A 13,704-nucleotide genomic window follows, 5' to 3' on the forward strand; every position below is an offset into this window, starting at 1 on the left:
CTCTCCCTCTCTCTTACTCTCTCTCTTTCTCTCTTTCTAGCATTAATTCTCTCCCGCTTCAGCAGTGTCTCTGGCCATGATTTCACCCCTCTCGAGCGTCGCGATCGATGGAGCGTCGCCCGCGGTGAGTAACCCGTCGGTTGGTCCCCTCGCGCGCCGATTTCGCAGCGTACGTAACCAGCCAAGGTGAAGACACGCGAGCAAAAAAGGTGGCAGGCCTCAAGGGGCGAGCGCGGGAAGAATAAGGGCTGGCGAGAGTTTGAATCAGATGCGAAGATTTAATCAAATTCGATTCTTCGATTCTTCGAGAAGTCGTAAGCGAACGATACGACGATTTCGTATTAGGTTCTAATTTCAATTTCAAACTCGACAGAGACACATGCGTCATTGAGAGATGCGTTGGGGAGAAATACAGTGGAGTTCTTATCTCGATAAAGCGCCGCGGTTTTCACCCTCGTTTAAGTTTTAATGAAGTCGACCAACGGCTTTTTTTTATGAATCACTGGAGGCAAGCTGCTCGCGTGACTAATTAAATGGTATAAATGAGAAGAATTATGTGGATGGAGTTAAACGAGCTTTGTTTTTTCAGGATATAAATGGTTGGTATTTGATTTGAGATTTTGTATGTATGGTAAAGTATAATTATTAAACGTAACTCTATAATATATTATTATCTTATGTAAAATTATAATATTGAAACTAGAAAATTAAAAGATCAATAAATTGAATCCTCGTTCGAAGATTACGCCACGCTTTTGAGGCAGTCACGTGGTTTTGTTGTACTTCGCTGCGATCAGCGTGGAGGAACGAAGAATACGTAATGTAATTATTGTGTATTTTGTGAGAACTTTTATAATGTTTGCGAGTGGCAGAACTTTCGAAAACTTAAACGATCTTTCGTTTTTCTTTTGAACGATCAATTTCGAGGTGACTCGAAGATAAATTCAGTTGTCGACACTTCTTAACCTCTGACTTCATGCTTGCGGATAACCTCAACTCGACGACGGTTTCGAAATTGTGCTCGTCGTGACAGAAAACGTTCGTTTCGAACGATTCTATATTTATATTATACTTTACTCTAATCGACATGAGTCACGGATTCCTTGTACCGTTTCGAAAATATAAAGTTAGCTTGAAATTAACGAACTCTGTTAACGATGCCATAAGTCAGACGAAAAGTGGCGAAGTGGCGAAGAAAGCGAAAGAATCATTTCTTGAACGATGGGGTGAGTAAATATCAAGTATCGTTGCAATGTTATTCAAGTATTATTAGTAATTCGCTTTATTTCTTCGCAGCGGTCTATTGGAAGAATCTTTACGCAGATTATAAGGAAGTAGCGGTGGACACAGCGAAAGACTGTAAGGAACATCCTGTACGAACATCTATATACGCCTCGCGTACGTGCATTCATATTTTATTAAATAAGAGTAAGAGACATTTGATCCGACATCGATTAAGCTTTAAAAGTTATTGGTTTCATTAGTTTTAGCTTCCTGCGTGTACCTGAGCAGGCATAATCCGAGCGAGTGTACCTTCAAAGATCATTTGATGCAAAATACAATGAAAATAATGCAAGTGGGAGAACCTATACGCAATCCGGTCTCTGAGCAGTACGTGAAATGGCTCGCTCAATGTTACAACGAAGGAATTGTACGACATATGAATTTAGGTGTAATCTCGTTAATTTGGTTAGACGATTACGATAAAATGTGCACCTTGTACAAAGCTGTATGCCCTTATTTACAAGTACGATACGTAACGTTCTACCAAAGAGTGGTAGATTTTGGATTTTTAGACAAATGGTGGGTACTAGAAAAGAAAATGAAAGATTATGATGTAAACGAAGCGGAATTTAGTAATGTACAAACTGAATAAAATAGTTAATTAGGAAATTAATTGAAAGATATATAACTTAACTTATTAATGTCTAATTTATTTGGGATAAATAATAAATATACAAAACATTAGAAATACACTCCTTTATTACAAACATCTGTAGGTACTAAAAGTTGGTATCAAAATATAAAATATTTTGCATTAAGTTATACACAGTTATTGGTATAAATTTTGTTATGTAAACAGAATATTCGAGTTCATTATTTTTGAATGTAAATGTTAAATTTCGTAAAATCATAATATATACTTCGAAAAAGAATTGTATAGGTATATGAGTATTTCATGATTTGTACTGTTCCTTTAATTATTTAACATTAATTAAACTTTCCAAAACTCTTAGCTAAACTTTACATATATACTACTTAAAGCTGCATGTTCATCTAAACTTTGGTAAAAAAACATTGTAACTTTTATCTTTACATAACACCAATCCTTCTTCTAGCTATGCCTTCAAGAAGCATTTATGTCTCTGAAATTAAAATTGAAAAATCCAATGAATCATCATTGATACACAAGCGTCGTATAAGTAGTACAATAATTTCCTACCTCGAACGTAAATAATAGCTGTGCGACAGGGAATGTAAATCATCATGCTATTTGAATAATTAGAAAATGGTTTCGGTGCTGTGAAATGTTTCACGTTCGCGTCAACTCGATTTTCGCCACCGAAATCTTTGTCATCGCTGCATAAGAGAACTTTATAAGTCCCTGCTGTTTTCACTCCGATAGCATAATCGGGAAATGACTTGACCGGATGAAAATTGAAAACGAATGTAAGTTCTGCTCGATCGAAAACGATCACCTTGTCCTCTTCGTGTTTCCAACTTACGTATCCCTGCAAGGAACATGTTTTTATTAAGAAAATTGTAATATAACGTGCACATAAATATTTAGACATAGCATTTGAGGTATACATGCGAACATAATGCTTAAAACTTACAGGCTGAGCGTGCAGCCATCCATATTTTTCTTCGAGAGTATTTACAGCACGGTCCCAATTGTTCATAAATTTGTATTTCAGTAATTCATCGTCTACTAAATTCCACTGTCTTCTAGCGTAGTGGTAACTATCTGAATTACCGGCTCGTGGAAAATCCAACCATTCAGGATGACCAAATTCGTTACCTAATAATTGATACATTTTAAAACTCCTCACAAATATGTTAAAGCTTCTAATCTACTGCCTTCCATAGTCAGAAACGCTTCTAATTTATTAATGAAAATTTTAATTAAAGTAACAAAGCTAAGTGGGGCAGTAGTATCAAATATATATATATACTTTTAAGACTAACCCATGAAATTTAGATAAGCTTCTCCTCCCAACGCGTGCGTGATTAATGTAATGAGATTGTGAAGAGCAATTCCACGATTTATGATTGCATTGGGTGGACTTATTACACTCATATGGGTATACATTTCTTTATCCATAAGCCAAAATGCGATCGTTTTATCGCCTACGAGAGCTTGATCGTGAGATTCTGAATAGGCCACTGTTTTCTCCATCCATCTGCGATTACTCAACGTCCAACAAATATCACCAACATTCCAGTCTTCATCTTTTACTTCTTTCAAAAGTTTAATCCACTTGTCAGGAATAGCCATGGCTAACCGATAATCGAATCCTAAACCACCTTCAGCAACTGGCCTTGAATATGTATGATAAGACTAGTTTCATATATTTGTTCTAGATGAAATTATCAATGTAATTGTAAACTATTTTATATTAATTACTACCTGCAAACTGCAGGCATCCCGCTAACGTCTTCCGCTATTGTAATAATTTCTGGATACAAATGATGCAGCATATAATTCGCGAGCATCAAATATACCACACCTTCGACGTCAACGTTAAGGCCATAATATTCCTCGTAGTGACCACTGAAACCTTGTCCAAATCCTCTTGAATGGTACAACATTGACGTAACGCCATCAAACCTGTAGAAATTTAATACAATCTATTACATTATTTTATCATCTAGAACAATTATGTGCTGACTGTAAGTACGTAGCTAAATTTTAGTATCACATTCTATGTAACGTTCATTAGAAATACCTGAATCCATCAAAATTGTACTTCTCAATGTACCAACATAAATTAGAGAGTAGAAACCGTAACACTTCATATTCTCCGTAATTAAACAGCCTACTGTCCCAAAGTGGGTGTTGACCACGAGAACCAGTATGAAAAAAGCAACTGTCAGTGCCGTCAAACATATTCAGTCCGTCCAATGTATTCTTCGATGCATGGGAATGCACTACATCGAGCAAGACAAACAAGCCATGTTGATGAGCTGTATCTATTAACTGTTTTAACTCTTCTGGTGTCCCATAACGAGATGAAACAGCATAAAATGAAGTCACCTGGTAAAGATCATTATCGTTAAGGGACATTCTAAGATTATTCATTATGCCAGTTACATACCTGATATCCAAAACTAGCGTAATAAGCGTGTTCCATAATAGCCATCAATTGTATAGCATTGTAACCTTGTCTTACAATACGAGGAATCGTATCTCTAGCGAACTCTAAGTACGTGCCAACTTTTAATTCCTGAGTAGCAATACCAACGTGGCACTCGTAAATTCGAAGGCTTTCCGGTCTCTTCGGTTTGGGGTGTTTGAACTTGTAAACCTGTAATTAAAATCATGTTAAACTTTTGATATTTACTACTTTAAAAGCGTATACTGTATGATATGTATATACATTCTCAGGTCGTGGGCACCATAAGCGTTGTTTGTACGTGACACTTTCCGCGCGATTTTGTGTAACGTAAGTAGCCCAAGGACTCAAACGCTCCAATAATTCATTGTTCTTATCTTTTACAATTATTTTTACTTCTGAATTGTGCTTTATGGGACAATTACCATCCGCGTTAGGTGGTAAATTCAATTCCCATTTTCCGTAATCTAATTTCTTGTAAGGATTAGCAGTCTTGTTCCAGCCATCTGGTATTAAAGATATAAAATATGAATAAGACGCACAGAACTCATGGCTAACGTACATCTTACTTACTGAATTCTCCCATTAAGAATAATTCTTGCGCGCCTGGTGCCCATTCTCTCGCAACGACGCTATTGTCCTCGTTTATATGGATTCCAAAGTACTCGTATCCTTTGGAGAACTTCTCCAAACTGTTGTCACCACTCTCAACTTTCTCCATGTAGTCTTTAAACAATGCATATCTAGTAAGTGAAATAACTCATAAAATAAACGCACTATTGATCATAGCAATCTGAATGTTAGTTCACGTTACAGTTTATACCAAATTAAACGATCTAGAAAAAAGATTACTGAAACAAACATGATCTATGAGGTTTTAAAATAAATGTTACACCGTTCTATATATTTTAATTCACAAGATATGTAGTATAAACGTTTATGTACACAATAGAAATTCGGTACCTTTTACGAATCTCAATTAAACGATCTAGAAAAAAGATTACTCAAACAAATATGATCTATAAGGTTTTAAAATAAATATTATACCGTTCTATATATTTTAATTCATAAGATATGTAGTATAAACGTTTATGTACACAGTAGAAATTCGGTACCTTTTTCTAATCTCAATTAAACGATCTAGAAAAAAGATTACTGAAACAAATATGATCTATAGAGTTTTAAAATAAATGTTACACCGTTCTATATGTTTTAATTCACAAAATATGTAGTATAAACGTTTATGTACACAATAGAAATTCGGTACCTTTTACGAATCTCATTTTCGTAGGGTTTCAAGTACGGATCTCTTTCTAATAAAGCACCGATTTCTGGAACCTCCACCTGAGAAGGATCCATGCTTGACCATTTGCCACCCATACTTGCTCCTTCGATATATTCACGGACGAGCAGACACCAACGGGGCTAAAATGCAGTAGAACCTGTATGCATACACTCAAATTTGAGTGACACCTTCAAGGTGACCTTCCTGTTACGTAACTGATTCCGCAAACAGAATCAGAGTGCGGATGCAGATATGTATTTACGAATGGAAGCATGAGATTAACCGGCACCCAATGATCGCATAACTGCGAGGATGTTACAGCAAGAGATTCTATGGAAAATGCAGAGAAGAAGCATGCGCAAAGATCATTTTGGCACCAGTTGTCTGATAGCTCGCATCGAGGCGAGCGTAGAGTTCCTTTGGTGTCGATAAGTTAGATAACGTTGATGTGTGGGCACTTTAATTCTGTCTACGAAGTTTCAAGATAACTTAGTAGTATGATTTGTTGTATAAATGCTCTATTAATTATTTATTTTCATTTTCTTCAGGTGGTTTATAATTTTTCTTATAAAAACCTTTTTTTTGTGCCCGTGGCGCCATCTCTTAGAGAAGCGCTGAAACTAGTCGGTAATTAGTTTCAATATTTTCCACAGAGATGGCGCTAGTAGTTTTCAGTAGTTCACTTCGCTGTCGATAATGCTGAGCGACCAGTTTGAGCACTTTTCACAGAGATGGCGCCAGGGGTTCTAGAATGGAGTTGATATCATCTGTCTCACTCTTTCTTATAGCTTTCTGATATATCTTTCTCTCTCTTACCCCTAAAGCGGGAGATACAATTTATCTTACTCTTTCTTTTCAATGAAAATTAATGAATTTCTTTATTTAATCAGTAGCACTATATAATTCTGTAATTAAGATGAGAGAGAGAAGCAGAGAGAAGCAAAGAGAAGAAAAGAGAAGCGGAAACGAAGTCAGGAAGACAATATATTGTTAGTTTACATAGGTTTTATCTTTAAGATGTATTGTAAATGGGTTTATAACAATAATTTATAACAAATAGCTATGTAAGACCACTCTGTACAATTTATAAGATATTAAAAAGATAATAAACGTCAATTCTTGCTAAGTTAATTGTTTAATCAATTAATAACCTGTGTAACAATCCTAGAAGGCCAATCCCAATCCTTAAACGAGTTAGAACTCGTAAAAAATAGTCCTGTACAGAATTAAACTAGTTATCAGGAGAACATGAAGTCATAGGAGGTATCGGAAATTCCAGGAATCCTTGATGACGTCATTTCCAAGAAATGGCACTTTAAAATACCTCCTATGATGTCATGTTCTCCTGATACAAAGTCGGATTTCGAGGTTTTCGATCGAAAAATTGGCAATGTATCAGGAGAACATGACGTCACAGGAGGTATCGGGAATTCCAGGAATTCTTGATGACGTCATTTCCAAGAAGTGGCACGTTCGAATACCTCCTCACATGTTATGTTCTCCTGATACAAAGTCGATTTTCGGGGTTTCGATCGAAAAATTGGCAAAGTATCAGGAGAACATGACGTCATAGGAGGTATCGGTAATTCCAGGAATTCTCGATGACGTCATTTCCAAGAAGTGTCACTATTCGGATACCTCCTCATATGTTATGTTCTCCTGATACAAAGTCGATTTTCGAGGTTTCGATCGCTAAAATCGAGAAAGTATCAGGAGAACATGACGTCATAGGAGGTATGCTTGCCACTTCTAGGAAAATGACGTCACTTCTAAGAATCACCAGAATTCCAGGAATTCTCGATGACGTCATTTCCAAGAAGTGGCACTATTCGAATACCTCCTCATATGTTATGTTCTCCTGATACAAAGTCGGATTTTCAAGATTTTGTTCGAAAAATCGGCAATGTATCAGGAGAACATGACGTCATAGGAGGTATCCCAAAGTGCCACTTCCTGGAAATGACGTCATCAAGAATTCTTGGAAGTGCCGATACCTCCTGTGACGTCATGTTCTCCTGATACTTTGTGGATTTTCAGATTTTTGGTCGAAAAATCGGCAATGTATCAGGAGAACATGACGTCATAGGAGGTATCCCAAAGTGCCACTTCTTGGAAATGACGTCATCGAGAATTCTTGGAATTACCGAAACCTCGAATTTCTCGATCGAAACCCCGAAAATCGACTTTGTATCAGGAGAACATGACGTAATAGGAGGTATCCCAAAGTGTCACTTCTTGGAAATGACGTCATAGAGAATTCCAGGAATTTCCAATACCTCCTATGACGTCATGTTCTCCTGATACATTCCCATTTTTCCTATCGAAATCCCGAAAATTGAACTTTGTATCAGGAGAACATAATGTCTTAGGAGGTATCCGAACGAAGATGAGTGGAGGACTGTGTTTTAATAGGTTTTTTCTGATGGAATGGTTGGGATAGGTGTTTAAAAGTTTGGTATATTGGTTAATAAATAATTAAACAATTAATTACCATTAACTAAAAGTTTATTGAATCCTTATATGTACAGTACAAAATATTATAAAGTACAAAATTCTCTTACAAGCTAATTATTACAAAGTATTGTTATAAACTAACTTATAATATACATTGTGACTAAGCTTTATGCCAATTTATAGTATAAATGTATAAAACAATATATAGTGTATATTAGACTGTTTTTGAAAGCTCTTCTTTATCTTCTATAAGGAAGTAATGGCCAGGACTTCCTAAACCTGTTCCCAGTTGCAGAAATCCTCCAATAATTTTTCATCCTAGGCTTCCAACAAGTTGTAAATCTTGTGATGCAATCTCTGCAAACAATTAAATATATTAATACATAATTATTTCTCACACAATTGCAATTGATTAAAAGAAAATGTGAATAAAATTACCAATGTATTATGTACTAGATGTATATTATGTTTAATTATCTGAAACTATTGCACATTCCTCTGATTTCCGATTTCAATTTCGTGTACTTAAATTTTTATTACACACGTACATAAATATTCTTTATTTCAGGTAGATAAAAAACAGAAGTATTGATAACATTAAAATCGCGCATTAAATATTACTTCATTTGAGAAATACCAGATTAGAAGGGATCGTTGAATCTATCAGTCGATTCCCAGGGTGTTAAGATACAAAGATTAGTGGGAATTAGGTGTACTAAAACATTTTATTATTACATTCAATTTAAATTCTATCTGCTATTATTAGAGAATCTTCTTCCACATTGAATCTACAACATTTGGAATGCCACTGACATGGTGAGGAGACATTATTACATGCCTCTAAAGACTGGGAAGCAATGATATTGAATCACATATTTATCCTGTGTACCTAATCTTATCTACTGTTAACAGTTGTGTATCGATGAATCAATTTATTATAAATCATATGTAGAGAGGATATTTAAATGTATATACATAGAAGAGAAATATAACTGAAAACTAAAATATATCAGGAATATAATAGTTTATCATTATACATTACAATTACATTTTTCAAATTTTTATTCATAGTGCTTTTCGATGAGTATTATAGTCTAAATGTCAATTTACAATTTCCTTAGACAAAGCGAAGAGAATACATTAATTTTTACAGAAGTATTATTTCAATATGTTACAACAACTAGAACAAATAAACATTTGTAGGCGATTGTGATAAGGAGGGCTAATTAAAGAAGAAGATTAAACTCATTGGAAATATTATTATTAGTTTTTCGTAACTCAGAAATTTTTAAACACCATCCGACATTTTTAAAGCATGCGAGAATAAATAAATTTCGCTAAGCATAATGAAGTACTAAACTTTGGGAATATTGAAATATTATTACAAATATTGAATGTTTTCAAACTTTGGTCCATTGTTTGTTTAGCTAAATAATCAAAATTTACTTAAAAAAAAAAAATGTGATCTCCTAAGTTGTTAAAAATAAAATACATATAAATAAATGATACAATTAATAATAAAAAGAATTCACAGTTCTCAATGTTGGCTTCTTTACATATAACAATAATAATAACAATAATGAACGAGTGTTTAATGCATGAAGAAATTAAATGACTCTTATATTGAATAAGAATATTAAATTATTTAAAAAAGAAATATTGGTAAGTAAGGAAAGTGAATGTTTTAAAGGTCAAGGACCCCGCTTCGTAACTTTAACAAAGTTAAAGTCTTGAATTACCATACTACGATAAATGCAAGGATTTATTAAATTCGCTGAAGTAAATTAGCGCCTGGCTAAATATTTGGATTCTTGCCTTATTACTGTTACAATAACTTCTCTTTAGAAAGTTATTTGTTAGTGAACTTTTTGTCTGGAATTGTGTGTGGTAATGTAATTTGTTGAATTATTTAACGTAGTACTATCCATCGAGGCATCTGAAATATCTTCGCTACTACTGCTACGAATATCACCTTCCATCTGAAAAATTACAATATATAAATCTAGAACTACCTGTAAACATAATCACGATATAGATAATGATATAGCTTACTTGACCAGCATAAAAAGCGTTGTATGCGATTTTAAGAATCAAATACGTCCAAATCATATGAAGAAGTAGTAATAAAATTAATAATGCATTGAAAATATAATACGCTGGGAACATCGGCACTATCTTCGGCGCCTTTATTGACGTGCTGTAACATTTAATACATATTTTAATTAAGATAAATAATTTTTAGTTACATTGGAATATAATAGAAAACTGAAATCGGATATAGAACGTACCTATAAATTATCCAAAATGGATAAACACCAATACGTGTGAAAATCCACAGTATTGTAAAAATAACGAATATACAATCGCATAATTTTTGGTAACTAGCGTATTTAGCCATTTTTGCAGCCTACAATATTAATATTTTATGTAAGTTTTGTACATATTATTGAATTAGATATGCGTGCATTATTATGTATTTATATATATGTATAAATATACTTACTTCTAGGAAAATGTCTGCGCAATCGTGTACTGCTAATACTAATGTACCGATTCTAGTCAAATTTCCAATCCATGAGAAACACATTAATATAATCGTAGCTATATGATGAATAAACATTTGCCAAAAATCTTTCCGTTTTACGTCGAAAAATTGAGAAAAACTAAGAGACCAGTAAAATGCCATTGATATCATATAATACCACCATACATCATTTGAAACTGGATGGAATGGATAATTATAATAACAATAATTTATGTCCCACAACCATGGCTTATCCCATAGAATGATGAGTCCATAAAAAAATGAATACGTATAGTATAAACATCGCCAGCTACAACAAAAAAAATATAAAACATATTAGATATTTAGAATCAGTATACATATATGTCAAGCATGCATGAAACATAAGATTTATTTAATTAAATTCTAAATATATACTGTAATTGAAACAAAGAAATTTGTTTACATATTTAACGGAAAGCTCACCTGTTTTCACAGAATTTTGTAAGCGTTGATGGCTTATCTTGAGCACGTCTTAGACGCAACCATCTTTCTACTTGCCGTTCAGACCAGTCTAACTGTTTAGCCAGAGCCAGGATCTTAAAATACATCCATATATTACAAAAAGTCCATAACATTTAATTTCTCTGTTACTTTCATTTAAATTATACGAATTTGTTTCGAAAACCTAATATTAAACAAATAATACAGAATTCTAATGAGATATTCATTCCCTATAATAAAATGAACAAGTACAATGATTTAAAGTGACAATTCAATCGCAATTTCCTCTGACTCTCTATAAAATCACAGTACTCGATAATTACACCCTTGCATCTACATATACTGGCCTTCACTTTCTTATCAGTGATTTATTGTATCAATGATAAATAACATAGTTTGCTTCAACAAAGAAGAAATGTATTTATAAACTATTCTCTCTTTACAGAAACTTAAACTGTGTCTTTGATCGACAAAATTTTCTTGCTACTTCACATATTTAAGAAAAAGAAAAACCAAACTGATTGATACATAAACTCACCTGTTTATGTTTAATTTTTCGACTAGCATAGGCTTTCTCTAACAGCTCATTCGGCGCAGCCTTTTTCGCTCTCGTATTTTTTATACCAAGTGACATACCAGCAGGCGCAAAGCAGTACCTATAAAAAAAAAAATATATAAAATTACTAAAAATGTAATCAACATCTAGATTACTTTAAATCCTACAGCTTGGCATACATTTATACTCTGTCGCCTCGTGTATGTAACAGTAACTATATATTACAACAAAATACATTGACCATCCTACTCTTACTACGATCTCATTCGCACCGACCAGTACTGAAACAAAATTCGACCAACGAAACGCCACGGGGACCACGAAACATCACCATCCATCACCAGAATCACGGTGTATAACCTCTATTTAATCACGACCATCCGCAATTTCATGCTGGCATAAAGAACATAAGTGATCACCTTTCTAGGGCGTATCTGATTATCAAAAGGACAAACGCCATAGGCAGAGGGTAAATTAAATGATGATAGTCCGCGTATTTGTTCGCTGAAGTCGGCTTGATGTCGTCCCATGTTATATTAGGCGGTAACCAAACATCGGTTGACCAAAAAGCCGACGACACGTTCTTCAATATATCCATCCTGGTGCGGTTCCTGGAATAAATCGTCTACATTACGACCCAGTTGAGCGCTCGGTTAGAGGACCGTAAAACGGGTAAAATGACTGGTAAAATCGATTTGGTAAAAACAAATAATTCGGCTACCTTATCCGTCTGCTTGCACGCTACCGCTCGAAGACTGCGCCCGTCGACTCGATGCTCGTAACCCCTTCAACTCTCCTCCCGATAATTACTTTTATTCTTAATCCGAGGTAGAAAAATAACTTATCATTATCGTCCTCGTTCGGTTCTTACTCAAGCGTACGCCTGGATCGAGCCACCGTTGACATTTACTTAAAAAACTACAGAACCGTCACTCGACAGCGAACGCGTGTGTAATCATTTCGATAATGAACCGTTCACGGATAACCTCGCCTTCGATGCCGACAAACGGATGTTACGAGTACGATTTGAACTTTCGTTCGACCGGTTTCCTCGTCGAGCCGCTGGAACGAGGGAATTGCTCGGATATCAATGGTTTTAAGACGCAAACCGTTTCTTGCTAATTGTTGTACGTTAATATATGTATCTTCTATTCGTTTCAGAAGTTTAAGGCGATGCGATATCTTTCTGCGAATAGGTGAGGGATTGTAATGTACATTTGAACGGCTGCCTTTTACCAGCTAATCGTTGAACCCTGATTTTAATTTGTACTAATCGAGTCCGTGTAATCGCAGTGTTGTACTAAACAGAAACGATGACTCGAGTAGAAACGTAATTATTATATTAGGGAATTAATATCCGCAAGGTCGATGCTTTTCTCTCTCTCTCTCTCCTTCGCCTTTAGCGGCTAAGCTGTTGTCGCGTAACTATAGACTCTCGCGCATCTTGTTTTTTTTTTCTATTTATCTCGTTACGTAATCTGCAATGCTGTTTTTATTCTGATTGTACTCGATGCTCGAGAGTAGAAAAACGTGGCTTCTTTTTTTTTTTTTTCGAGAACTCTTAACTGCGCACAAATAAAACAATATTCAGAAGAAATGTAAATGCATTTTTCTCGATGCGAACGAACGCGTTCTTTCTTCAATATAACACTGGCAGCTGATCAAAGAATGCGTTTTTAATTATATTTTGTTTAGCTCTGATATAAACAATCGTTACTCAAGCGAATGGAGCGCGAGTTGACACGACTTTTAGGGCCAGAACGAAACTAAGTTTAGGTTTATGTAACTTTAAATCAGATCGCAATGAAGTTAATTTAACATACGAGATATAGTGGATTTTGTTTAATCTCTGATATCTGTTAACGCTACCGCTGTCTGCACGTTAATAATTGTTGTTGTGTAAGCACGAATGATGAATTTACATTTGTATAAAGCAATACGTAAACGTGTTATTTGTAGTTTAGCATAAAATATTACACGCGAACAGAATTCTGGAAATAGCAAGTATCAACTATTTAAATATCTTAAATTATGCATATCATATTCCAGAAACACTTTAATGAGG

At 34.7% G+C, this 13,704-nt stretch overlaps 3 protein-coding genes across 3 annotated transcripts; 1 reads left to right on the forward strand and 2 right to left on the reverse strand.

The window, feature by feature from the left end:
- Nucleotides 1-821: 821 nt before the first annotated feature.
- On the forward strand, nucleotides 822-1,903 carry LOC143426699 (mitochondrial import inner membrane translocase subunit Tim29). Its single transcript, XM_076900294.1, has 3 exons — nucleotides 822-1,226; nucleotides 1,297-1,398; nucleotides 1,485-1,903. The coding sequence occupies exons 1-3, from the start codon at nucleotides 1,088-1,090 to the stop codon at nucleotides 1,874-1,876; spliced, it is 633 nt and encodes a 210-aa protein (XP_076756409.1). The 5' UTR covers nucleotides 822-1,087; the 3' UTR covers nucleotides 1,877-1,903.
- Nucleotides 1,904-1,965: 62 nt separating this feature from the next.
- Agbe (1,4-alpha-glucan-branching enzyme) lies at nucleotides 1,966-5,855 on the reverse strand. The gene is made up of 10 exons (XM_076900293.1): nucleotides 5,605-5,855; nucleotides 4,911-5,080; nucleotides 4,602-4,843; nucleotides 4,320-4,529; nucleotides 3,951-4,258; nucleotides 3,632-3,832; nucleotides 3,190-3,542; nucleotides 2,838-3,022; nucleotides 2,444-2,732; nucleotides 1,966-2,366 (listed from the first exon to the last, which is right to left on the reverse strand). The coding sequence occupies exons 1-10, from the start codon at nucleotides 5,715-5,717 to the stop codon at nucleotides 2,359-2,361; spliced, it is 2,079 nt and encodes a 692-aa protein (XP_076756408.1). The 5' UTR covers nucleotides 5,718-5,855; the 3' UTR covers nucleotides 1,966-2,358.
- Nucleotides 5,856-9,916: 4,061 nt separating this feature from the next.
- Nucleotides 9,917-12,540, reverse strand: Schlank (ceramide synthase schlank). The gene is made up of 8 exons (XM_076900816.1): nucleotides 12,361-12,540; nucleotides 12,059-12,250; nucleotides 11,622-11,739; nucleotides 11,066-11,178; nucleotides 10,580-10,910; nucleotides 10,365-10,483; nucleotides 10,129-10,273; nucleotides 9,917-10,055 (listed from the first exon to the last, which is right to left on the reverse strand). The coding sequence occupies exons 2-8, from the start codon at nucleotides 12,235-12,237 to the stop codon at nucleotides 9,933-9,935; spliced, it is 1,128 nt and encodes a 375-aa protein (XP_076756931.1). The 5' UTR covers nucleotides 12,238-12,250; nucleotides 12,361-12,540; the 3' UTR covers nucleotides 9,917-9,932.
- Between the last annotated feature and the right edge of the window lie 1,164 nt (nucleotides 12,541-13,704).

The sequence above is a fragment of the Xylocopa sonorina genome, chromosome 9, assembly GCF_050948175.1.
Source record: "Xylocopa sonorina isolate GNS202 chromosome 9, iyXylSono1_principal, whole genome shotgun sequence".
Lineage (NCBI taxonomy): Eukaryota > Metazoa > Arthropoda > Insecta > Hymenoptera > Apidae > Xylocopa > Xylocopa sonorina.

Bases quoted from the DNA above. Each gene is read 5' to 3' on its own strand.
- Schlank (XM_076900816.1), bottom strand. From the start codon at position 12,237: ATGGATATATTGAAGAACGTGTCGTCGGCTTTTTGGTCAACCGATGTT. The intron at 11,740-12,058 runs GTGATCACTTAT...TTTTTTTTATAG, and splicing joins ATCAGATACGCCCTAGAAAG to GTACTGCTTTGCGCCTGCTG. The intron at 10,056-10,128 runs GTAAGCTATATC...GTAATTTTTCAG, and splicing joins ACGCTTTTTATGCTGGTCAA to ATGGAAGGTGATATTCGTAG.
- LOC143426699 (XM_076900294.1), top strand. From the start codon at position 1,088: ATGAGTCACGGATTCCTTGTACCGTTTCGAAAATATAAAGTTAGCTTG. The intron at 1,227-1,296 runs GTGAGTAAATAT...ATTTCTTCGCAG, and splicing joins ATCATTTCTTGAACGATGGG to CGGTCTATTGGAAGAATCTT. The intron at 1,399-1,484 runs GTACGTGCATTC...TGGTTTCATTAG, and splicing joins AACATCTATATACGCCTCGC to TTTTAGCTTCCTGCGTGTAC.
- Agbe (XM_076900293.1), bottom strand. From the start codon at position 5,717: ATGGGTGGCAAATGGTCAAGCATGGATCCTTCTCAGGTGGAGGTTCCA. The intron at 4,530-4,601 runs GTATATACATAT...TTTTAATTACAG, and splicing joins GGTGCCCACGACCTGAGAAT to GTTTACAAGTTCAAACACCC. The intron at 3,543-3,631 runs GTAGTAATTAAT...TACATATTCAAG, and splicing joins GGGATGCCTGCAGTTTGCAG to GCCAGTTGCTGAAGGTGGTT.